The 23,127-nt window shown below is 53.0% G+C and overlaps 3 protein-coding genes and 1 non-coding gene across 6 annotated transcripts in view; 1 reads left to right on the top strand and 3 right to left on the bottom strand.

Moving 5' to 3' along the window:
* Positions 1-1,955: 1,955 nt before the first annotated feature.
* PHB2 (prohibitin 2) lies at positions 1,956-6,654 on the bottom strand. The gene is made up of 8 exons (XM_068560511.1): positions 6,375-6,654; positions 6,127-6,211; positions 5,738-5,817; positions 4,668-4,852; positions 4,120-4,249; positions 3,914-4,017; positions 3,422-3,499; positions 1,956-3,057 (listed from the first exon to the last, which is right to left on the bottom strand). Exons 1-8 carry the CDS (start codon positions 6,499-6,501, stop codon positions 2,977-2,979), a joined length of 870 nt encoding a protein of 289 aa, XP_068416612.1. The 5' UTR covers positions 6,502-6,654; the 3' UTR covers positions 1,956-2,976.
* Positions 3,591-3,845, bottom strand: LOC137776005 (small nucleolar RNA U89). The gene has a single exon (XR_011076128.1). It is a non-coding gene; the product is annotated as a small nucleolar RNA U89 (small nucleolar RNA).
* Positions 6,655-6,791: 137 nt separating the features above from the next.
* EMG1 (EMG1 N1-specific pseudouridine methyltransferase) lies at positions 6,792-12,626 on the top strand. 2 transcript variants are annotated; one of them, XM_068560512.1, is made up of 6 exons: positions 6,796-7,056; positions 11,038-11,139; positions 11,249-11,390; positions 11,756-11,814; positions 11,892-12,041; positions 12,351-12,626. In XM_068560512.1, exons 1-6 carry the CDS (start codon positions 6,889-6,891, stop codon positions 12,462-12,464), a joined length of 735 nt encoding a protein of 244 aa, XP_068416613.1. In that variant the 5' UTR covers positions 6,796-6,888; the 3' UTR covers positions 12,465-12,626. The 2 variants fall into 2 exon arrangements, with proteins under 2 accessions (XP_068416614.1, XP_068416613.1); XM_068560513.1 differs by lacking the exon at positions 11,892-12,041 and having other exon boundaries at positions 6,792-7,056.
* A 221-nt stretch (positions 12,627-12,847) lies between these two features.
* Positions 12,848-23,127, bottom strand: part of LPCAT3 (lysophosphatidylcholine acyltransferase 3) — a 37,057-nt gene continuing 26,777 nt past the window's right edge. The window contains exons 2-13 of one of the 2 annotated variants that reach the window (XM_068561312.1): positions 19,131-19,238; positions 18,483-18,589; positions 17,896-17,989; positions 17,712-17,749; positions 17,143-17,321; positions 16,303-16,411; positions 15,566-15,652; positions 15,307-15,473; positions 13,955-14,102; positions 13,721-13,879; positions 13,485-13,613; positions 12,848-13,205 (exon numbers count right to left, since the gene is read on the bottom strand). In XM_068561312.1, coding sequence (XP_068417413.1) covers positions 13,497-13,613; positions 13,721-13,879; positions 13,955-14,102; positions 15,307-15,473; positions 15,566-15,652; positions 16,303-16,411; positions 17,143-17,321; positions 17,712-17,749; positions 17,896-17,989; positions 18,483-18,589; positions 19,131-19,238 — 1,313 coding nt within the window. In that variant the 3' untranslated portion in view covers positions 12,848-13,205; positions 13,485-13,496. Of the gene's footprint in view, positions 13,256-13,484; positions 13,614-13,720; positions 13,880-13,954; positions 14,103-15,306; positions 15,474-15,565; positions 15,653-16,302; positions 16,412-17,142; positions 17,322-17,711; positions 17,750-17,895; positions 17,990-18,482; positions 18,590-19,130; positions 19,239-23,127 lie in introns of both variants that reach the window. The other variant, XM_068561311.1, reaches the window with a different exon arrangement.

Raw genomic sequence — 23,127 nt, forward strand, 5'->3', positions numbered from 1 at the left:
GTAACAGGTAAAGGCCGGCGGGAGAGGGGTCCTGGGGCGGAGCGAGGGACTGCCGGGTCGGGAGGTGCTGAGGGCGGTGAGCTGGTGCCTGGGGGGCAGGGACAGGCTGCGGGGGGCGGGGAGGGGGCTCAGGGCGGGGAAGAGATGGGCGGGGGGCTTCCGAAGCCTTGACCCGGCCTCAGTGGATCGGCAACCCGGGGGTGGGCCTGGTGGCGGCTGCCGGGCTCACCCGGAAGTGTCCCCGGGGACACGGGCGGTGGGGGAGGGGAGCCAGGGCTCCGCAGCTCCACCGGGCGCCTGGGCGAGGACTGCCGGCCCGGCCGGGCGGTGGGGTGGGGGCCCCCGTCTTACCCAGCAGTGTTTGGGTGCTGGTTGAGAGTCTCTAATACTGCCGGGTAATGATGGAGGCCCCTGCCCCTGTGCCAGCGACGTCCACCGCCCCAGGCCCCCAGCGCCCAGCTGGCTGCGACGCCCACTCCCGAACCTCCCCACAGCCCTGGAGGCCCCTTCTTCTTGAGCAGAGGGTGCTGAGAAAGAGGTGGCTCTCGGTTGGCTGTTGGCTGGTTGCCCACGGAAGGGACACAATGGCCCCAGCCCCTCCCCCAGCCCAGTGTGATTTGTCATCTGGAGGATCCAGAACCCACAGCTTGACCCTGAGCTTGGGATTGGTTCGCAGACTTTCAATGGACCTCAGCTGGCCTGCGGCCAGGGTCCTTGGAGCGACTGGCCAGCTTCAGCCCGGACGCCTGTGGCCGGCTCTGGGTCCATCTTCCAGCACAGTGTTGGGTGGTCTAATGGTGAAGCTCCTAACACTGTCTGGTAAAGATGGCCTCCGGCCGGTGCCCTCGCCAATGACCTTCAGGGAGCCCTGAAGACCACGGAGGCCTCCAGACCAGCAACCTCTGACCTTTACCCCTGGGGATGGGGGGGGTAAGTCACTAGGAAAGGGAAACAATGGGAGGAGACAAAATGGCTGCCTCGGAGACACAGCGGGACTTGGAAACACGCTGGTTCTCTGGGCACCTCCATCCTCTTCCTGCCTCGGGAATGCGAAGGAAATAAAACGTGGATGGGACTTGGGCGGCCTCGTTCTGCTCATTCACCTCTCACCTGGGGCTTCCAGTTCCTCAGGGCTGGGGCGGCCACATCTGCTTTGTCTCCCCGTCCCTTTCATGACAGTCAACCTGCAGAGCAGGGGACAGTTAATCTACTTTCTTCAAAAACCGAAGCAGCTGAAGGTGAACCCAGGCCCTGTGCCCTCTAACCCCGCCACTAAGAATTCCAGGATTCCCGCCTACACTTTCGCCCCGGCACGGCTGGGGTGGCACGTGGGCACAGCCAGCGGCCTCGTTTCGTGGCCGCCCAACCCTCAGCGAGGGCGGCGCCGGGGAGGGAGGCGGCGCCTGTCCTGTTGGGGGCCCGGGGCTGTGGGAGTGAAGAGCCCACCTCCAGAGGTCGAGCCCTGATTGAGAGACGGAAGTGTGGGTAGCCTGCAGCAGGCAACACGGCCCGCCAGCCGTGTCTGAACACGTAAACCCCCTGATGAGCACAAGTGGTCTCCCCACAGCTGCATGGAGCCCTGTTACCAAGGAAGCAGCTCCTGTTGGGGTCATCAGATTTTTGGTCTAGCTCAGCAAAGCCACAGCTGCTCCAGCCTTTAAAAAAGGAGATGTTGGTAAACAAAGGGGTGATGCGGTTTAGGAGGGTGGGGTGGGGAGTGCAGCTGGCCTCGGACTCCAGGACTCCAGGACTCGCAGTTCCCACCCTGGGTCCTGTTCTGGAGCCGGCTCTGCCGGCTCCCAGGGTGAGAGCAGCAGGCCCCGGCTCTGCCTACCTGCCCTGGCCGGTGTCCTCGCGCCCCCTGCTGGAAGAGACGAAGAAGGACCCAGGGGTGCGCGGTGTGAGCGTGCGCATGCGTGCCTCCCCAGCCCAGTTCAGACACCAGAGGCTTTGACTTCAGCTTAAGTAATAAACATTTATTGAGAATCTCTGGGGTGGTGGTTGTTGCTTCTGACCACGAGGGAGGAATCAACCCTGCAGGAAATCACACACTGTCCCAACACCCCTGGCCGACACCGGGAGGAATGTCACTCCCCTGAAAATGGTCAGTCTTCATCCGAGAAGGGCTGGGAGGACAGATGCAGAGGGACCATCACAGGACAGTGGGGGCTGGGTAGGGCCCCAAGTTGGCTCCTCAAAAACCGGGGAAGAAAAAGATCCACTTCCTCCCTGGGGGTGGAGTTCTTGTTCAGCGGGTTCATTTCTTACCCTTGATGAGGCTGTCACTGTGGAAGTGAGACAGACGGTGACATTATTAGGGGACGTACCTGTGAGAGGCAGAGCACCTCGGGCCACTCCCTCCTCAACTACCCTCCTCCCTGAATGTGTGGGTGGGGAGGTGAGAAAGGTGAAGTGGTGGGGAAAAGGCAGGACCCCATAGAAACAAGGATGCACCATCAACTTACCTTCCCCTGTGGACGCCAGGTCACCAGATGAACAGGGAACACAGAACGACAAGAGAAAGGGACATGTGATTTGACAGTTTCATGCCCCACTCAACTCTAAACCCTCCTTCGCTCCCAAGAGAAAAAGACAAGCATGTTGGAAGCTGGGAATCTCAGGCTCTGGAAAGAGGACTTGCTCCCTGGCCACTGCCATTTCTCACCCCTGCTTTCCTAGCATCCTTCCGTGCCCCAGAGCAGCTCCCAAGGAAGAACAGCCAATATCATCTTTTACCACTTCTCACTTAAAACTTTACAATTAAAGTGCTTTTTACATGAATAATCCCACTGGATCGCATAAAATCAATCCCGTGAGATTCAAGTTAGGAATTGTCAACCACCCACTTTTCTAACTGGTTCAGAGACATGGTGTTTTCAAGGGTCACACGAGTAAGCTGGTAACAGGCGCCAGAGCCCAAGCGGCCAGACTCCGGCCCTTGTTCTGTGTCAACACCCCACCTGAAGGCCATGTCTCTCACCGGGTGAAACTTTCATCCTGTAGGTTCAGCACAAGGTTGTCAGCAGTGAGATAGATACGATTCTGTGATGTGGCGATCTACAGGGCAGAAAGTAAGATGACTGTTTGTACCAAGCAAAAAAGACCTTGATTCCTACCCTTGCAATTCAGTAACCACTGGTGGAACACGTGTGGGTTACGAACAGGGATGTGGCGATGTGAGAGCTACGGTTTCTGCGCTCACACAAGGATCCAGAGCAGCGAACAACTGTGATGTGTTAGGTCCACAAGAGGCATGAACAAAAGGTCAGGGGCACCCAGAGAACATCATTTTTGATGGGAGAAGGAGTGTCAGAGAAGCCAGTTTGAATAGAAATCCAAACAAGCAAGATCCTAATTCCCTCATTTCAATGTGTAGAAACACTTTCCCCCCCCCTCAAGGCGGCCTTGAGCTCACACTCACCGTCTTGGAGATGTTCTGGGCTGCCCGAATCTTGCGCAGCTTGATGTAGCCTGGGTTCTTGCCCAGAGCTTCTCCCAGGTGAGCAGGGTGGGGTTAAGGGTTCACACAAGGCCAGATCTCAGCTGGGGCCACACCCTTATGACTCCGCTCACTCAGCCATCCTCTGGGCTGTCAGATCCAAGGTTGCGCTCAGGTGGCTCGTGCCCAGCCCTACTTTGCCCCCACCTGTAGGCCTCCCCGCAGGCAGCTGCCGGGAACAGGAGGCAGCAGCACAGATGGAGGCAAGGCCAGCAGTGCTATTGATCTGCCTTACAGTGAGGAGCCAGGCCTCAGGTGCCCCACTAAGACTTCAGATCCCACCCGGCACCCCAACCCCCAGGGGTCAAAGAGCACGGTTCGCATTCGCCTTAGTCTCATCAGCCAGCCCACAGGGCCGGATGGGAAGCAGAGTGTTCCAGGGGCTGGGCTGAGAGCTCTGCAGCAGAAGGATATCATCTTGGCGGCCTCAGCCTCACCCTCGGCCTGCACGATCTTCTGCCGCTGTTCCTGCTTCGCTTTTTCCACCAAGAACTGGGCCCGCTGGGCCTCCTGCTGGGCTGTGGTGGGAGAGAATCGGGGTCGCAGATGTAAGGTGTCAGGAACCCCACCCCTCCTCCTGCTTCCTCAGAAACCCTTGCCTGACTCCTCTTGCGACTCACCCACTTGTTTAGCTTCTACGGCAGCCGTGTATTCTCGGCTAAAGCTCAGCTCAGTGATGGCTACATCGTCCAGTATGAGGCTGAAGTCCTTGGCCCTCTCTGTCAGCTCCCGTCGGATCAACAAGGACACCTGCGGGCCGGGGGGAGGAGGGGAGGGCAGAGGGGCATTGAGGGGACTGGAGAACTGAAAGGAAGGCGTGCTGCTGTGATCATCAGAATCCTAGATCTCCGGAAAACCGCAGAAAGTGCGCTAACTCTTTCTTAGTTCCTTACTAGGCCAGCTGAGCTGGGAAGGACTTGGGTCACGCTGAGTCCTCCACGCTGTACCAACCCCACACGCACGCCTCGACCACTTTTCTCCCACGCCGCCCGACACTAACTGTTATCGAGCTCCAATCTTGGCTCTCCTTGTTTCCCACGGTGGCCATCTACACAGCTTTTTGGTGGCAACGGACCTCGGGTCACTACCCTTTCCTAACACCCAGTGCGCTGGGCCTAGGAGGGAAATGCTGACGCTATGCAGATGGTGATGGGAGCCGGAGTCAGACCTGGGCCCGCTGGGTGATGAGCTGGGAGGCGTTGAACTTGGCCACCACGCTCTTGAGCACCTCGTTGACAATGGACGGCAACACTCGCTCCTCGTAGTCCAGCCCCAGGCGCTGGTACATGCTGGGAAGCTCCAGGGCGTTGGGTCTGGACAGCACCCGCAGGGAGATGTTCACCATCTGCAGGTCTAAGAGTGAGGTCAGCAGTGGCTGGGCAAGGCCACGGGGGCCTCACCTGGCTTCTTAGCAAAGCCTCCCTCCCCAAGCATTTTCTTCTCTGGCTTCTCTCTATACCCAGGGCAATGCCCTGTGGTCCGGAACTGCCCCGCGGGGAGGAGTGACTCAGCACAGACCAAATGTGTCCTTGTCCACTGTCAAGTCTTCTCTACCCACAATCCTCCTCCAGTAAAGCTGACCTTTCTTTTCGCTCCTCTACTTTAGGCTCTGTTACACTGTATCATAATCCTGAACTAGACTGTAAGGACTTGAGAACGAAGATGGTGTTTTGTGAATCCTTGATTTCTTAGGGCCTAGGGTTTCGGGAATATTAAGCAACCTGCACTAAAAATCGTGCAAAACAGTACGTTACAGGTGAGCTACCTGCCTCATTGGGTACCTGTGTGTGTGTGTGTGTGTGTGTGTATGTGTGTAAGGGTTGGTCTGGGGAATCTCAAAGGCACAGCTTCTGTGAATAGTCTAGGAGGGAACAGGTGCACCAGTGAAGAGTGCGGCCAAGTTTCCCCAGGACAGAGCGTACCAGTAGATTAATCAGTCAAAGAATTAAAAGAAAGAAAGGTTTTAAAACAAGGTTTTGATCTAGGCAGTGACTAAGACAAAGGACAAACAATGCTTTCACCGAGTTTACATTGGGGGGGGGGAGGAACAGTTGAAAAATGTGCAAACGCACAGCGTGTCCAGAAGGTACTGCTTGAACTCCAGAAGCAGGTACCTTTATTTTAGCTTGTTTGCAGAGGTGGAAACCAAGGCCCAAGAGATCTGACACTCCCATCTTGCCTAGTCTCTGGCCAGGCTCCCTTGTTTACCGCCAGTGACGCCCCAGTGCCCAGACCTACCTTTGGAGCCTGTGGGGGAGGAAATTTTTCGGGGTCTGGCGCGAATGTCATAGATGATGGGGTACTGGAACCAGGGGATCCTGGAGGGGAGGGAACAGGGACAGGGATTAGGAGACTACAGTTTCCCTAGTTTTGTCTGATTTTCCTTCACCACATGTTTCGTGGCCTGCTCCTCCTCTTAAAGACCACGGTCAAAAAGAAATTCTCTTCTCCCTCCGGAGAACAACAGCATGTGCTCCTGAAGATTTGGCCGGCACGCACTGTTCTGGGAGATGGGGTGGGGAGGGTAAAGAGCGGCTTGGAATCCCGCTGAAAGTCCTCCCACAGCCATAGGTGGGTCGGCGTTCAAGGGTGAAGGATCAGGGTCAGTCCGCTCTGCCAGCCATTACCTGAAGTGAAGGCCCTCGGCCAGAATGGTGTCCTGCTGCACGCCTCCGATCCGATTAAAGAAAATGGCTCTCTGCCCTCCTTCCACTGCAGGGAGAGGGGTAGGGGTCAGCCCAGGCCGGGCTCAGAGTCCGTGCCAGCCTCTGGTGGGGCGGGGTGAGGGGCTGGGTGAGCGCGGGGACCTGGCGGGGCTGGGCAGGGGTCCGGAAAGGGTCGGGCGGAGTCCGGAGGGCAGGCGGAGGTTGCTCACCGGTGAACACCGACTCGCGGACGCCGTAGGCCACGGCGCCGGCCCCCAGCAGCAGCTTCAGCGCCGTGCCCATGCCCCGGGGCCCGGAGGGCAGCCGTCCCGCTAAGTCCTTCAAGTTCTGGGCCATGTTCGGTCCTGAGGCCGGCGGCACCAGTGGTCCGAAGGGGGTGCCGGCCCGCCTCTACCGCTCTCCAGCTTACGGATCGCACCCTCCGCACGCGGGCCCGGGCCCCAGGTGCTCGCGGGAGAAAGGGCACCGGAAGTGCGCTCCCTTCTAAACTCTCCCCCCAGCCTGCGGCGGACCCGAGCTTGCGGCACAGGAAGCACGCCTCTGGAAGTTCCCTCCCCTTTCTGGAACCCTGCCCTCCCAGAGCGGCTTCGGGAGCACCTGCAGCCAGCCGTCGCCATTTCCGAGCGCCCACTTTCAAAATGGCAGACGGAAGGAAGCTTGCAACTGGGCCGAGCGCGAGGCTGTAGTTTAAGGACGTTACACAATTTCCGGTCCGGTTGCAAGATGGCAGCGCCCGGTGGTGGATTCCAACCTCGTGAGCGGCGCGCCGCGGAGCAGGAAGAGGACTGGGAGGCTGTGACGCCCAAGCGGCCCCGACTCGGGGCGGGAAGCAAGATCGGAGGCCGTAGGCTCATTGTGGTGCTGGAAGGGGCCAGTCTGGAGACAGTCAAGGTAGTTGCGGACTAGGGGGTGAAGAGCTAGTAGATCGATAGGATGGGACCGGGTTGGGTGAGGGTGATGGGCTCAAAGTGGATGGAGAAAGCGGAGACAGGTGAAACATGCTTTTGGAGAAAGAGTGGCCTAGTCGACTGTCTCTTCCTTTAACATGGGTCGGCAGTGCTCGTTTTCTTTGCCCTTGAATCCCATTGCAGCCGTCACATGCTTGCTTCCGATTGATTTACTAGGATTCTGTGGTAACCCTAACCCCATCCCCAACCCCAAAGTCGTCTAAGGGGAAGGGGTTTCGTCCATCGCGTCGTCCCGCTTCATCCCAAGACAAGCTTACTAGGCAGAGGGGAAAGGTAGTTACTGTAGCTCAGTCTTCCCACCCTTTTATTTGTAAGGACTTAATGTTTTAATACGTTGAAAGGTGTCTGTCACTCTCCTTTATATTACTGTACATTTCAAAACACTGCCTGGACCAGATTATCATTAATACTTTCACATCTTTATTTCTACTTATCATTTGGCTCTTCTCCCGAACAAATCCGGCAGTTCCCTGTCTTAAAAATTTGTGCAGTGTTCTCATTCTTTCTGATATTGTTTCTCATACTAAACTTGTTCAGTGAGTAGGGCCAGAAGAAATAGCACTGGTTTGGAAGCCAGACCCGGATTTTAATCTTGGTTCTTACACTTATTTCAAGTGTGTGATTTTGAGAAAACAAGTTTGTCCTTAGTTTGTAAAGCGGGGGTTAATACTTTGCAGGGGGATTGTAATGAAAGTGCTTTAAAAGTAGTACATTGCCATAGTAATCTGAGTGCAATTCATTTCCATCTTTTCTTCCTCAACCACTATGGCACTTTATTAAGCCTGCAGTTAAGAAAACTTTTTTTTTTTTTTTAAATGACCAGCTAATCAGGTTTCCTTTCATTTTCTTCTATAATTGATATTTCTGACCTAATTATAGGTTCATATATTCATCTCTCACTTCACTGCTGCTGTCTTCCCAGGCTATTAATTCTGAGTGTCACTTAACCACTTCATTTCTTCATATCTGTGGGGATGACAGTAGTACCTATTTTACTGGGTTGTTGGAAGGATTAAAGGAGTTAATATGTGGAAAGGGTTTAGAATAATTTCTGTCACTTGGAAATAGTTGTTATTATTGTTCTTGATTCAGGTTACTTATTAGGAAGTTGAAAAGGTTGTGGGCAAATTAAAGTTCCTAGAGCATGCTCTGGAATAAATTAGGCCAGTTGTCATTAATGGTACTCCAAGGGTGATGGACTCCATAGCTGGTTGAAATCTTCCATACTGTTAGCTTTTGCCTTCCTTGTGCTGATACCTCTTGCTTCTGCAAGCCTCACCTGGGCCTGCACTCTCCGTTTATTCTTTTTCAATTTTTAAAAATTGTTTAGTTTTTATTAGAGTGTAATTGCTTCACAATGTTGTGTTAGTTTCTGCTATACAATGAAGTGAATCAGCTATGTGTATACGTATATCCCCCCCTTTAAAAAAATTAATTAATTAATTTGGTTGTGCCGGGTCTTAGTTGGGGCAGGCGGGCTCCTTAGTTGCAGCTCCAGGGCTCCTTAGTTGTGGCTCACTGGCTCCTCAGTTGTGGCATGCGAACTCTTAGTTGTGGCATGCATGTGGGATCTAGTTCCCTGACCAGGGATCGAACCTGGGCCCCCTGTGTTGGGAGCACAGGGTCTCATCCACTGTACCACCAGGGAAGTCCCTCCATTTATTCTTTGTACTCCAGCCTCACTGGCCTTCTTTAAGCTCTTTGAAAGCACTACGTTCTCTTATACCTTAAGGTCATTGCAGATAATGTTGTTTAACTGCAAGCACCCTTTACTCAACTCTTTGCTTTATTAATTCTTACTTAAATGTTTATTCATTTAACAATTATTGAGTCTATTAGGCTACTCATTCTTCAGTTATTAGGTTAAATGTTACTTTCCCATAGAAATGACTCCCTTCCTCGTATAAATCAGGTCCTCATAATCGTTTAGTGAACCGTTTAGTTTTCCTTCGTAATGTTTATCACAATTCGAATTAAATACTCATGTGCTTGTTTAGTTTGTCTCTTCCACTAGAAGGCTATAATGAGGACAGAGAATAAGGTTTTCAAAATTCTTGTATCTCCAGTGCCTATTACAGAATACACATGGTATTCATTCTCTGATTATTCTAGTTAGTGGTTTTCAGGCTTATTAACCACAGCCCACAATAAAAAAAATTACATCGTGAGCCAGTATGCACACTCAACTATATGAAGCCGAAAGTTTCATAAGCCTTTACTTACCATGACTACATTTGAAGTACTCTGATGTTTTCTATTCTGTTCCATTAAGAGAACGAAACCTTGGTTATAACTTACTAATGGGTCAAAACTAGATTCTTCTATTCAGGAGGTTCTTTTTCTTCTATAACTAAGAGTGTCCCATGGACTTAGTTCTTGGTCCTTTGTTTTACTCTCTGTGACATTCTTGTTATTTCAGGTACTCAGTTAATTTCAAAATCTATATGCCTCTTCCCCCAAACTTTTTGGAGTCATATCTCAAGATGTTGCCGTACATACAAATGTTGTGTTGAAACATAAAAACTTGGCCTTTTCAAAACCTGTGTTTGCATTTACTGGTATGTTTTTATTTTTATTTGCTTATTTATTTTATTTCTCCCCCCCCCCCATATTTGCTTATTTATTTATTTATTTATTTTATGGCTGTGTTGGGTCTTCGTTTCTGTGCGAGGGCTTCCTCTAGTTGCGGCAAGTGGGGGCCACTCTTCATCGCGGTGCGCAGGCCTCTCACTATCGTGGCCTCTCTTGCTGCGGAGCACAGGCTCCAGACGCGCAGGCTCAGTAATTGTGGCTCACGGGCCTAGTTGCTCCGCGGCATGTGGGATCTTCCCAGACCAGGGCTCGAACCCGTGTCCCCTACACTGGCAGGCAGATTCTCAACCACTGTGCCACCAGGGAAGCCCATGTTTTCAAACTTTTTATTGACCACCCTATAATGCTCCTCAGGGCTCTGATTTGCAATTGTTTCTTTTAGCGATTGCTCACATGCCTTAAAACTGGAACCACCCCTCTTTGTTTTACTTATGAGAATGTTCCTTGATTAAACTACCTCTTGCCTCATTAGAATTTTCACATTTCTTCCTGCTCAGATTTGCAGCTCTTTGTGCATGTTTGTTATAAGCAAACTGAGGGTAGTGACCGTGTATGTTTTGCCCAGTGTATACACATAATGCTTTTGTGATAAACAAGCATTCAATCTTGCTCATTAACCTCACTTCTGCCTGGTTCCAGAATCCCTCACTGGTTTTGCCCAATACCCATAGGTTTTAAAATTAAATCCAGTTTAGGGACTTCCCTGGTGGCGCAGTGGTTGAGAATCCACTTGCCAATGCAGGGAACACGGGTTCGAGCCCTGGTCCGGGAAGATCCCATGTGCCACGGAGCAACTAAGCCCATGCGCCATGACTACTGAGCCTGCGCTCTAGAGGCCGCGAGCCACAACTACTGAAGCCCACGCGCCTAGAGCCCGTGCTCCGCAACAAGAGAAGCCACCGCAATGAGAAGCCGGCACACCGCAATGAAGAGCAGCCCCCGCTCGCTGCAACTAGAGAACACCCGCGCACAGCAACGAAGACCCAGCGCAGCCAAAAATAAACAAATAAATTAAAAAAAATTCAATCCAGTTTAGATCGTGTGGAATCACAGGCTGCACTCTTCCTCCCTTTTCCCTCCAAGACCAGTTACGGGATGGGGGTTGGGGGGGAGAACGTGGCCACACAGTAATCCCCTGGAGGGTTTTGGGGGCCGCACACTGTGTGTCTGATTTAGTAGATCTGGAGTGCACCTGAGAATGTGACTGTGTAACAAGTTTCCAGATGTTGCTGGTTTGGGGACCGCCTTTGAGAACCGCTGTTCCAGGTAAAAGCAGCTTATGTTGCTCTTGATCTTGTTCCCTGTTCTTCAGGTGGGGAAGACGTATGAGCTGCTCAACTGTGACAAGCACAAGTCCATGTTGCTGAAGAACGGACGGGACCCCGGGGAAGTGAGACCAGACATAGCTCACCAGGTAACTCCAGGGACAGAGCTCAGGCCCCTGTGCCTCTGTACGGAAGGTAAGGCAGCTGTGTGTGACTTCTCTTCAGTCTTAACCGTGCCTTGGTCTTTGCCTCCCTCAGAGTTTACTGATGCTGATGGACAGTCCCCTGAACCGGGCTGGCTTGCTACAGGTTTATATCCACACACAGAAGAATGTGCTGATTGAAGTGAACCCCCAGACTCGAATTCCCAGAACCTTTGACCGCTTTTGTGGCCTCATGGGTGAGAGAGAAGCCTTAGGACTTAAACTTGGCAGTAGTGATGAAGGAAGAGGCAAAGGGATAAATTAAGTGTGGAATTTTTAAGTGGGGGAGGGGCACATGTGGCTGATTGCAGAACAGGGGGTCTGCGCTTTCTTCCCACGCACAGTGGGTACAGCGTGCGTGGGTTCCTGGCTGAGGAGCAGGGAGGGGGCCTGTCACCACACAACCAGTGATGTGCTTGACAGCTGCTTGTGCATGACATTTCAGTCGTGTAGACACGCAGGGCACGTGGAGCTCAGCTCACCTAAGGTTTTTCCTGGTTAAATTACTGGGCATAAAAGGCAGGCTCTCTGGCTAGCTCTGAACTCTGTTTTTCTGCCCTAGTTCAGCTTTTACACAAACTCAGCGTTCGAGCAGCTGATGGCCCCCAGAAGCTCTTGAAGGTGAGGTGTTGACAGCTACTGGTTGGAGGTAGTGCTCTGGGAATGTGTCTGGGGCTGATTTCTCTGTTTTTCTTTAGGTGATTAAGAATCCAGTGTCACGTCACTTCCCAGCTGGGTGTATGAAAATCGGCACTTCTTTTTCTGTCCCGGTCATCGGCGATGTGCGGGAGCTGGTGCCCAGCAGCGACCCTGTTGTCTTTGTGGTGGGGGCCTTCGCCCACGGCAGGGTAAGGCCTGGGCTCAGCTCTCAGATTCTTCCCGGAGTTGAAGCTCAGGACAGAATCCCAGGAGCACTTAGCGTTTTGACGATCCTTGTCCTTGTAAGTTGGGGACAGATGAAGCTTCCATTTCCTGCCCCCAGGGCGCATCCTTTGAGGAATGCTGGCATATGTGTCGTGGTCAAAGCCAGGGCCGTCTCCGTCCTTTGCCCACACTGGTATTAAACAGCACTGGGAAATGGTCGTTTTCCTGCCCTAGACAAGGGCTGAACGTGTGACGGAGTGACAGAGTCGGCTGACTGACTGCCCTCTCCCCAGGTGGACGTGGAGTACACAGAGAAGATGGTGTCCATCAGCAACTACCCCCTCTCTGCTGCCCTCACCTGTGCAAAGCTCACCACAGCCTTTGAAGAAGCCTGGGGGGTCATTTGACAGAAGCGCCCTGCCCTGACACAGAGACTGTGGACATTGCTTCCCCGCCCCGGTGCTCAGCTGACTGCTGTAAGACCCCCTTCCTGCACCGAGACCGGGGTTTGCACGGGTCCAGGCTATACACCTGCTATTTGTTTATCTTATAAACATTGTTCTTGCAAACCTGGTTGTCCTTTGGGGATTCCTAAGCTCAGCAGCCTCTGATGGTGTGACCTGGCGTAACCCCTCAGACCTCAGGAAGACACATGAGGTTACAGTGTTTGCAGTTTGGCCCTGGGCTTCGCAGGTGGGCTTTGTGCCCTAAAGGAGGGAGCCCTGATTATTTCAGCCATGGCAGGTGTGGAGGGCTGTGTCTGAAAGAAAGCATCCAGGAGCGCTAGCAGTGAAAAACAACACACTGAGGTGACTTTATCTGGTACAGTCCTAGGTAGAAAAGTGGAGCAGGCGGGGCCGTGCCCCTCCCCTCCCCCCATGGGGGGGGGCGGAGGTAGCGGCACATATACAATCATCGTAGTAAATTGGCGGAAGAAAACCACAACAGATTCCTGGCTAGAGGGGGAGAGATAAGGCAACGTGCATGGGGGAGCCCAGAGGGGAGACAATGGGCCCCTCTACTCCTCCCGCGAGAGTCTCCCCTTTGGCCCCAGATGGAGACGTGGCCGGCAGCAGAGGCACAGCTGGGGGAGCCCCGTCTTCCCGCACCCTGGCTTCTGGTTCTCTGTGCTCTGGGACGAAGGAGTGCTGTGGGAAGGGAGGCGAGTCGTTTCTGCACCAGTCCTGCTCTGGGCCACCTGCAAGGGGAGAAGGCGGGCAGGCAGGTCGGCCTCGCCCTCCTCGTCCCTGGTCTGCAGCCCTTCCAGCTCCCTCCGGGCGCGCCTCCGGGTAGTCGGTGCCCCATGCTGTGGTTCCCGGAAGCCAGGCCCCGCGAGGTTCCCCCCGCATCTCCAGTACTACCCCCCACCCCGGTCTGTTGCTCTCTTCTGTAACCTGGTAGTTTCAGCTCAGCTGGAGGGATCTTACCAGGGAAATAGATTATTCCATTTTCTTTAACTTCTCTTTCCTCGGCACCATTGCTTTGCGAACATAAGGCAATATGAATAGTAAACTCAAGAAGAAGACGTGGCCAAGGAAATAGACGGATTTATACACCTGTGGAGGGATACAGGCCACCGCGGTAGACAGAGGGCCTGGATTCAGCCCCACTGCCTGAGCTTTCAGTGGCTCCCTCCCCTCCTGGCAGGCAGGCCCTTGTGTACCTTCAGCCATTTGTCCCACGTGAAGAGGCAGAAGGCAGTCATCGAGTAACCCATGAAGAGCCAGTGGATGGTCTGCTGCACCAGATAGTAGAGGGGCTGCAGGACCCTGATGGAGGCCAGGCTGCTCAGGGCTGGGCTGTCTTGAATCAGGCTGGCAGCCTGTGGAGGAAGGGGAGAGGGCTCAGCGTCTTACCCCTTCTCAGGCCCCTTTCATCCACCACCCTTAAGGCTTACCTGTCTTTCCACAATAACAATGAGGAATTCCATCTGAAAGCAGACCAGGTACCCTGAGTGGAGGCCGTGCCAGAGGGACAAGAATAGCAATGAGAGGCCCTGGGATAGTTGTTTATTTCCAAGGAACTTGAGTCGTTTGAAGAAGTAACTAGAGAGAAGGGTGAGAAAGGATGAGACTCAGATCCATCCTGCCTCTGGGTTCTTGGAGTCCTTAGGGGTGCAGGGGTGGCGGCTGCTCCCACCGGGCCCCCTGGGGGAGGGGAGGCAGTGCCCTCCGATCACTTTATTTATTTATTTATGGCTGCACTGGGTCTTCGTTGCTGCACGTGGGCTTTCTCTAGTTGCGGTGAGCGGGGGCTACTCTTCGTTGCGGTGCACGGGCTCTAGGTGCACGGGCTTCAGTAGTTGTGGCTCACAGGCTCTAGAGTGCAGGCTCAGTAGTTGTGGCGCACGGGCTTAGTTGCTCCGTGGCATGTGGGATCTTCCCGGACCAGGGCTGGAACCCGCGTCCCCTGCATTGGCAGGCGGATTCTTAACCACTGCGCCACCAGGGAAGCCCCTCCGATCACTTTAAAATGAAAGGCAGTGAAGCTGACGAGTCGTGGTTTAGACAGAAAATAGACGTAAGGCTCAGCTGGGGCCCCGCCTGGTACAACGGGTAATAATGGCGGAGGGCCTGCCAGGCGCCTGGTGCTGAGGCTGCAGCGGTGAGCAGGGCCGGCCCTGCACCCACGCTGCCGACAGTCCCCCCAGTCGTGGGACTGAGGAGGTGTTTGTGAACGTAAGGCCAGCAGCAGAAGTGGGGTGAAAACCCAGCACTCAAGGCCATGTATGCCTTGTTTCTGTCTTTCAAAAATGACAGGGATGGGACTTCCCTGGTGGCGCAGTGGTTGAGAATCCGCCTGCCAATGCAGGGGACGCGGGTTCGAGCCCTGGTCCGGGAAGATCCCACGTGCCGTGGAGCAACTAAGCCCGTGCGCCACGACTACTGAGCCTGCACTCTAGACCCTGCGAGCCACAACTACCGAGCCTGTGCACCACAACTACTGAAGCCCGCGCACCTAGAGCCCGTGCTCCGCAACAAGAGAAGCCACCGCAATGAGAAGCCCGCGCACCGCAACCAAGAGTAGCCCCTGCTCGCTGCAAGTGGAGAAAGCCTGCGCGCAGCAACGAAGACCCAATGCAGCCAAAAAAAAAAAAAAAAAAATGACAGGGACGGTTTGGGGGGGGTTGGGTTGGGTTGGGGACAAAAGTGGGTGTGGCTGGGGTGTGAGAGTGGCTGACGGGCGGGGCCCCCCGAAGTGGGCAAAGCTGGAGGAAGTGACGTGCGACCTCCCCGGCTGGGCGCTTACCGGGCCACCCAGGCGTTGGTGTTGATGTTGAAAGAGGCGATGGTGCCCGTGAAGCGGGGGTCTGTCTCAAAGAGCCACACCTTCATGTTGGCGCAGGTGTCCCACTTGGCCCTCCCGAGCTCGTCAAGGCCGTGGAAGCCCAGCCCCGTCAGGATGCACACGCCTTCCTGAGGGAGCCACGGCGTAAGCGACCCCGCCGCTCTGCGCCCTACCCAGCAGGCAGCTCGTCTCGCCGCGGCCCCGGGCCCTCTCTCCTTACCGTGACCAGCCAACAGGCGACGTATTTGTACAGCACAACCTTGCCCCAGACCAGCATGTACAGGCAGCGGAACCAGAAGCTGTGGTTCTTGACAGGAGAGAAGGCATGGGCATTAGGGACACCGCCAGGCCAGGAAGGGCCCCCCGTGCTCCCCGCCCTCACACGTGTGGCTGACTACTACTCCGTGCCCCCCGACGGTCTGCCTAACTGCTTTGCAACAGGCCAAGGGGGCCCAGCAGGGAGCGCCCTCGCAGAGGCCCTCGAACCGTGCTGTCCTCAACTCCTCTCCTAAAGAGCCGGGCACCTGGGACACTAGTGCTGGGGGACTTTTACATCCACGTTCGACGTCAGCTGAAGGAGACCAACCTCCCCAGAGCTGGGACGGAGCCCGAGCCAGCACTCCCTGCTCCCCGGGTCCTGAGCTCCTAGAGCCCGGTCTGCCTGGGCCGGAGGGGGCTCGAGCCGCCTGGCTGTAAGAGGGCGAGCTCGAGCCGCCGGGGGAAGGTCAGGGGTGCTGAAGTGCACCTGGCACAGCCCTGTGCCCGCGAAGGTCGTTCAGTGCTGGCTGATGAACGGGTCCCGGCCCGGCTGGCATTGACACCAACTCTCAGATCTAGAGCAAAACCAACACGCGTTTGTAGGTGGTGTTACCCACTTCTCGGCTATCTACGGGCTCCTGGCCTGGCCACTGTCTATCGCTGGCGCAGTCGCACTGCTGCTGTTCGGGAAGCACTCACTTCGTAGTCGTCAGTGAGGAGATAGTCTTCCGTGATGTACTGGCTGAGCAGGGTGTAGCCCACTAGGTAGATAAGGCCCAGACTCAGGCGCCTGAGAGCAGGTAGGGTGCTGGAAAGGAACAAGCGGGGTCACCGCGGGCGGAGGCCCCTCCCTTCGCCCTCCGACCTCGCGAGGGAGCAGCGTCCTGGAGTGAGCGCAGCCTTAGGGCTGGACATGAGGATGGAGCGTGCGGACCCTGCGAGTTCTGGGGTGGGGCTGGGGCAGCGGGGGCGGGCCGGGGAATCTGGGGTGCTGGCCCTCAGGGGTCCCGTGGACCTCGCGGACTCCCCCACGTGCTCGGGCTACATCGGGACTGAAAGCCCGACGCAGAGACGGGGAAGGACCGGTTTTGGATCTGTCTGCTCCCTCCTCTCCTGGCTGGATCGATGCTCAAATGCAGGCTGGACAAGTTCTCAGCAAAGGGATTTTCCTGGTAACTTATCAATCTTCTACTGTAAGATATATTTTTACATATATAGATTTTGATATATTTAACAGTATTTTTTAAACTGGGAAAGTGAGTTTTAAAGGCAGGGACATGACTGGTTCAGGCAAAATCCTATGGCATAAAAGTCAATTTTTAATGTTTGTACTACAGGGTCGGGAGGGATGGCGGGAAGTGACCCAAGCTGAAAAGGGCCCCCTTCCTGCAGTGAGCAGGCACGGAGCGCCCATCACAGGCCGTGAGCCAGGGCCAGGCCAGAGAATGCAGCCGGCCAGCCTTCAGGAAGTCACTTGAGAAGTGGCTTTGTGTCGGGCGAGAGGCCTGCGCAGACGTCCTGACTGAAGGGGGCCGTTACCTGTTTGGTATCTTGCCTGGTAGGTCAGTCAGCTGTCCCTGCACCAGCTTCATGTAGTGGTTCACTGAGAACTGGGGCCCCACCAAGAAGGCCCCATAGAAGTAGGAGAAGCCAGCAACCTCCAGCAGGGAAGGGACATGGCGTATGGCGTATTTCTGTTGCTCAGAGGACAGGGATTTCTATGGCGAGAAGAGAACGAATGGTTCAGGACCCCAAGAGCCAGTCTGAGGGCTCCCCACCCTTGTCCCCGCTGATCCAGGTTCTTCACATAGAGCCTCTGTGAGGGGATGACAGTACGGAGAAGAGCCGGTGCTTCAGGGGGTAACGGGCACGTGCAGGCATAGCTCAGCCTAGGCCGGCTGCCGCCGCTATCCCCAGTGCCTTGCTGGCCCTGATCTCTGGACTCTGAAGAAGACCTGGACCCGGGCAATCAGACTTGTCGGTCCTTGATCAGTGCGGCCCGAAATGGCGATCAGACGGGCGGGCATGAGGGCGTGGGGATAACAACAGCCGTCCTCCTTCCCTCTGGTTAAACTCCTTCACGTCTCTGCGGAGGGAGGGGTACTTACTTGATCTTTCCCTCCGTCATAGTAGTCGATGGCGAGACCTGAGCAGAGAGAGAAGGTGTGGGTGGAGAGGAGGGAGGGGACACAGGACGTGGCCAGGAGCGCACGGGGCAGGGCCCGGGGTAAGCTTACGGTCGGACGAGAGGAGCCTGGGTGTCAGAGGGGAAGGCAGGGCCCCACCACTCACCGATCAGCTTCAAGGTCAGGACACAGTGTGGCATCGTCCACTTGATATCGTAGTTGCCAGTGGCTGTGTGATAGTATCCGGCAAGAAGATAGGCCTAGGAGAGGGGCAAATATTTATTCTACTGTGGCTACGATTTATTTTCTCCCTGCTCTGAAATCCAATGTATTCTTTTCACTTTTCCTTTCTCCCGGTCTAGAAACTGAACCTGTTAAGGGGAAGAGACGTCCTCAATGCTTACACTCTGTGGCTCATTCTACGTGGATTTTCTGCCTTGCCTTTAAGTGACTCCCCTCATGGACGGCTGGGCTAATCTGGTCAGACTCCAAGCACCCCAATGGCACAGTCCTACGCAAAGGACCGCCGGCACCCCGTCCTGGAGGCGGGTGAAGCATTGTCACTGCAGCCTGCAGATGAAACACCTGGGGCTTCTGGAAAGTGACCCAGAGCCACACTGCCAAGTGTCGTGGGGAGAAAGGATTAGAAACCGGACCTCCCGGTCCACGGCTTCTTCTACACCGCCGTCCCCATCCTCCCCGCCCCCAACTGCTGTCAGCTGTGACCCGAGCTGCCCAGGGAAAGACGTTTACCATCTGGAAGCAAAAGGTAGCGAGGACGGCAGTGATGGTGCGGCCCATCAGCCGGAGGATGAGGAACTGAAGCACGACGCAGAGCAGGGAGTGGTAGAGCTGGTTTCCTGGATGCGGAGGAGAGAGCAAATTTTTGCCTGTTTTTTTTCTGCATTCCCACCCTTCCTGAGACTTCTAAACACAAAGAGAATATATATATATATATATATATATATATATATATATATATATATAAAACTTTGGTATTAGGATTTTTCTTCTTTTTTAATAGCCTCATGTTTTGGAAGAAGGGAAGGAAATTAACTGTATCAATATAAAGGACTGCCAGGGAGCTCCTGTATTTCTGAACTTTGGGCCTAAGGGATGCTGCTGGGGGACCGCTTGGGTCTGTCGGCCAGTTCCAGCCACAGCAGAGACAATCTGGTGCTTCTCTGTTGATGGTGTCTGGTAAGGGTAACCATTCTCAACATGCTTTTACCGGGGAGAGGAATGTCTGTGAAGGGAGAAGGTAAGCTGTGTCCCTGCCCATACAAACCCTCTGCTACCAGAGCATCACAACTCCCCTCTCCATCAAATTCTCTCCAGGAAATTTTGTTCAGGTCTGTTCCTTCCCAGGTTCCCCGTAATCACAGTGCTCAGTTCACTCACCAAAGTTATAATAAGCAATTGAGAGGCCTGTAAAGGTGTGGAAGAGATGGATGAGGTAGCTGTCCTTGTAGAAAAGGTAATGCCGATAAAACAAAGCCAAGGGGTAACCTGGAGGGGGGGGGAAGAGCAGAAGAGGGTTACTCGTGTCTGGGGTCCTCCCAGGTTTGTTTTGGAAGTTGATCTGGCATGAAACTCAGCCCAGAGAGAAAAAAAACGTGCATTATACGGATGTCTACAAAGACAATAACAGCATCCCCAATTATCAAAAGAAGTCTCTTTGTAAATACAAATTTAAAACTGAAGATATTTCATATTGAGGCAATACAAACGGGGTCTGAAGACTAGGTTTCATTTATGGCTTATTAAATATTGCTAGGAATTTTCTCTTGCATTTTTCTTAAATGATACAAGGGATTCAGGGTGCCCGACTATGCCCAGAAACACCACTTTACACCTTTATGATCTATAATAATTTCATCACTAGCAGAGTATTATCAGTCAGATTATTTTTTCTTTTCCTTTACTTTTTTTTTTTTTTTGGGCTGCCTGGCATGTGGGATCTTAGTTCCCTGACCAGGGATCGAACCCACGCCCCCTGCAGGGAAAGCGTGGAGTCCTAACCACTGGACCACTGCGGAAGTCCCTCAGTCAGATTGTTAAGAGGATAAATATAGGGCTTCCCTGGTGGCGCAGTGGTTGAGAATCCGCCTGCCAATGCAGGGGACACGGGTTCGAGCCCTGGTCTGGGAAGATCCCACATGCCGCGGAGCAACTAGGCCCGTGAGCCACAACTACTGAGCCTGCGCGTCTGGAGCCTGTGCTCCGCAACAAGAGAGGCCGCGATGGTGAGAGGCCCGCGCACCGCGATGAAGAGTGGCCCCTGCTTGCCGCAACTAGAGAAAGCCCTCGCACAGAAACGAAGACCCAACACAGCCAAAAATAAACAAATGAATAAATAAATAAAGGAGTTCCCTTAAAAAAAAAAAAAAAAAAAAAAGAGGATAAATATAAATTATTCCCGGCTACAAACTGGGGTTGCTGACGGCATATACAGTTGCATAGCAGTTACAGGATACACGTAGATACTCCTTGCATAATGGGCATCGACCAAGTTATAAATCCATCTAGGTATACTGGGAAAATGTCTTCTCAAGCCGTGATTTAAAGTATGGTCCCGGGGCTTGACTGAACTACAGGGGATCTCCTGATGGGCTGTGAACTGATGATGCACGGCCAAGGGTTGCTTACTGAATTAAAAGGGCCAACAACAGTTGTTATTCCTAAAGTAAAATTAGCATGTTCCCTGGTTTTACTACAGACCCACATTCACTGTTCCACCAAGAAGTCTGGCTGATGTGCTTAGCAACCTTCCTACTGCAGTAGCACATGCGCGAAGAGTTGGGATCCCTACTGTTTCTTGGAAGGACACTTCACCCAGTCTATCATTGCATAATTAGTGTTCTGAGTTGGTCATGGTTTACAGCTGCTGCAATTCTTACTTTTTTTTTTTTCTTTTTCTGGCCACGTGGCTTGCGGGAATCTTAGCTCCCTGACCAGGGATCGAACCTGTGCCTTCAGCAGTGAAAGCCTGGAGTCCTAACCACTGGACCCCCTGGGAATTCCCCTTACTTTTCAATCATAAGTTGCAGTTAGTTTATCGTTGGCGATATAGTTGTGAGTTTGGTTAACTCTGCAAGGCGTAGATGAGTGTCATACATAAAGTGCTCAATTATTGAAGTGAATAAGTAAATGGATAATCATGTTATATATTAGCTCATGTCCTTCTAGTCTTTTTTCCCATAACTTTTTTTTTTTAACTTATGATCACAACCCGTGTACTCATGTATCCTAGTTTTTTCACACAACAGTGTATCAACCATTTATCTTCTTGGTGCCAGGATTTGCTGGTGTTTCTTTTTTTTAAAATTTATTTTATTTTTTAATTTATTTTTGGCTGTGTTGGGTCTTCATTGCTGCGCGTGGGCTTTCTCTAGTTGTGGCGAGCGGGGGCTACTCTTCGTTGCGGTGCGCGGGCTTCTCATTGCGGTGGCTTCTCTTGTTGCGGAGTACGGGCTCTAGGTGCGTGGGCTTCAGTAGTTGTGGCACGCGTGCTTCAGTAGTTGTGGCTCTCGGGCTCTAGAGCGCAGGCTCAGTAGTTGTGGCGCACCGGCATAGTTGCTCCGCGGCATGTGGGATCTTCCTGCACCAGGACTCGAACCCATGTCCCCTGCATTGGCAGGCGGATTCTTAACCACTGCACCACTAGGGAAGCCCTGCTGGTGTTCTTTGAAAGCTGTTCTCATAACGGGCTACGCTCTTTACCAAATTTATAGCTTCATGCAAATAGTTGATTTTGTAGATATTCTGTGGATTACTGACTCATGTGCTCACTCATTCATCTGACAGATGTTTATTACGTGCCTATTATATGCCAGGTATTCTGCTTGCGTAGCACAGAATGAGGGACGAGGTGGCATGGAATGGTTTACTTTCTAGCTATCTGAGATGAAGTGATATAGGACTGCTAGCCAAAGAGAGGGAGGAAACTGTGACCCTTTCAGTCAGATGAACGAGTAAAGAAATAGGACAAGTCTCACACATACCACGTGGGCAGAAATTTGGCAGGATTAGCAGCCAGTATTGCTAAGAACCAGAGCCAGGTAATAGAAAGTATATAGAATAACACCCAAATGTCTTAACTCTTTTGCTTTTTATGTTTAATGTTTTAGGAATAGGGGTATAAAGGACCAGAAAGAACAAATAGGGTAGATCTTAATTACCTAGAGTACTCATAAATAAGTTCTGGACAGCTAAGAGTTTACCTCTTAAAGCACTTAAAGGGTTAAAAACCTTTAACCAAGTGAAATCACTAAAACCCTTTTCATTTGGGATGCTCGAAATTAAAAAACACAACACACATTACTCTGCCTCCTTAAATTGAATATAACTGGACATTTTCTTGGTAATCTGGGTCATAACTACTCTAGAGGCACGACGGCTTTATGACCTCTTGGGATGTACAGAACCCTGACAGGGCCCACACTGTCCTGCATTCTGAGTCCTTGCCTCCATATTTCACACTTTTCTGCCCCTTTCCTTGCTATTCAGGGATCTATAGTCACTTCTTAAGCTTTCAGTGCCAAGAATAGTCCCTTTCCCTCCTTCTAATTTACTGCAGGCCTTAGAAGCCTTAACTTTGTTTTAAAGGTGTAAAACAAACAAACAAACACAGATCTAAGACAAGAGCAAGGGCCTTGGTGTCTTGCTTGCAGACTTAGTGCCAGGCCTGGTAACAGCTGTTCTGGCCACTCAAGGCCCTTTTGCTCTCTCCTGTTTTCAGGTGTATTTGGGGGGAGTGGAGGTGGGTGAGTTCCACGCAGGTGAAGTCTAGTTGCGCACCAGGAAACGCACGATAAAAAGATGGAGCAACTGGAGCGAAGCTGCGAAGGGGAGGAAGGAGCTGTGCTGGGTGAGTTGCTGTGACAACCCGGAGCTGGTTTCGAGTGTGTCAGCACCGAACCCTCCTCCCGGCTGCTGCTGAGCTCGGCCAGCTTCGGAGCCTGGATGCCCAGCCACCCCTTCAGGGATGTGCTGTCTGCAGGGAGGGTGTCGTCCTACGAGCCGCTTCTGAGTCTCAGCGCTTCTTTGTGGGAGCCAGTGCTTGATACAGCAGCTACAGTCACCTGAATAATCTCTAAAAAGACAACAAAAGCAGCACCTCACCCGTCCACCCACCCAGCAGAGTCTGATCCAGCAGGTCTGAGTGATTCTGAGGTGCAGCCAGGGCTAAGAAGCTCTGCCTTCCTAAACCCTTGGGCAGGGCAGCAGTATTACTGGTCCTGAAGATAAAATCCTGAGCTCCATGACTGGGGGTTGCTGTTTTTCTTTTAATGGCACCAAACAGGCCATTGGCTTTATAAACCTGGTCTGGAGGTTTTTAAGAGCTTGTTTGGCCGCCACACTGTAACTGTTTCTTCTATTTGATTGTTTGTTTAAA

The sequence above is a fragment of the Eschrichtius robustus genome, chromosome 13 (genome assembly GCF_028021215.1).
Source record: "Eschrichtius robustus isolate mEscRob2 chromosome 13, mEscRob2.pri, whole genome shotgun sequence".
NCBI lineage: Eukaryota > Metazoa > Chordata > Mammalia > Artiodactyla > Eschrichtiidae > Eschrichtius > Eschrichtius robustus.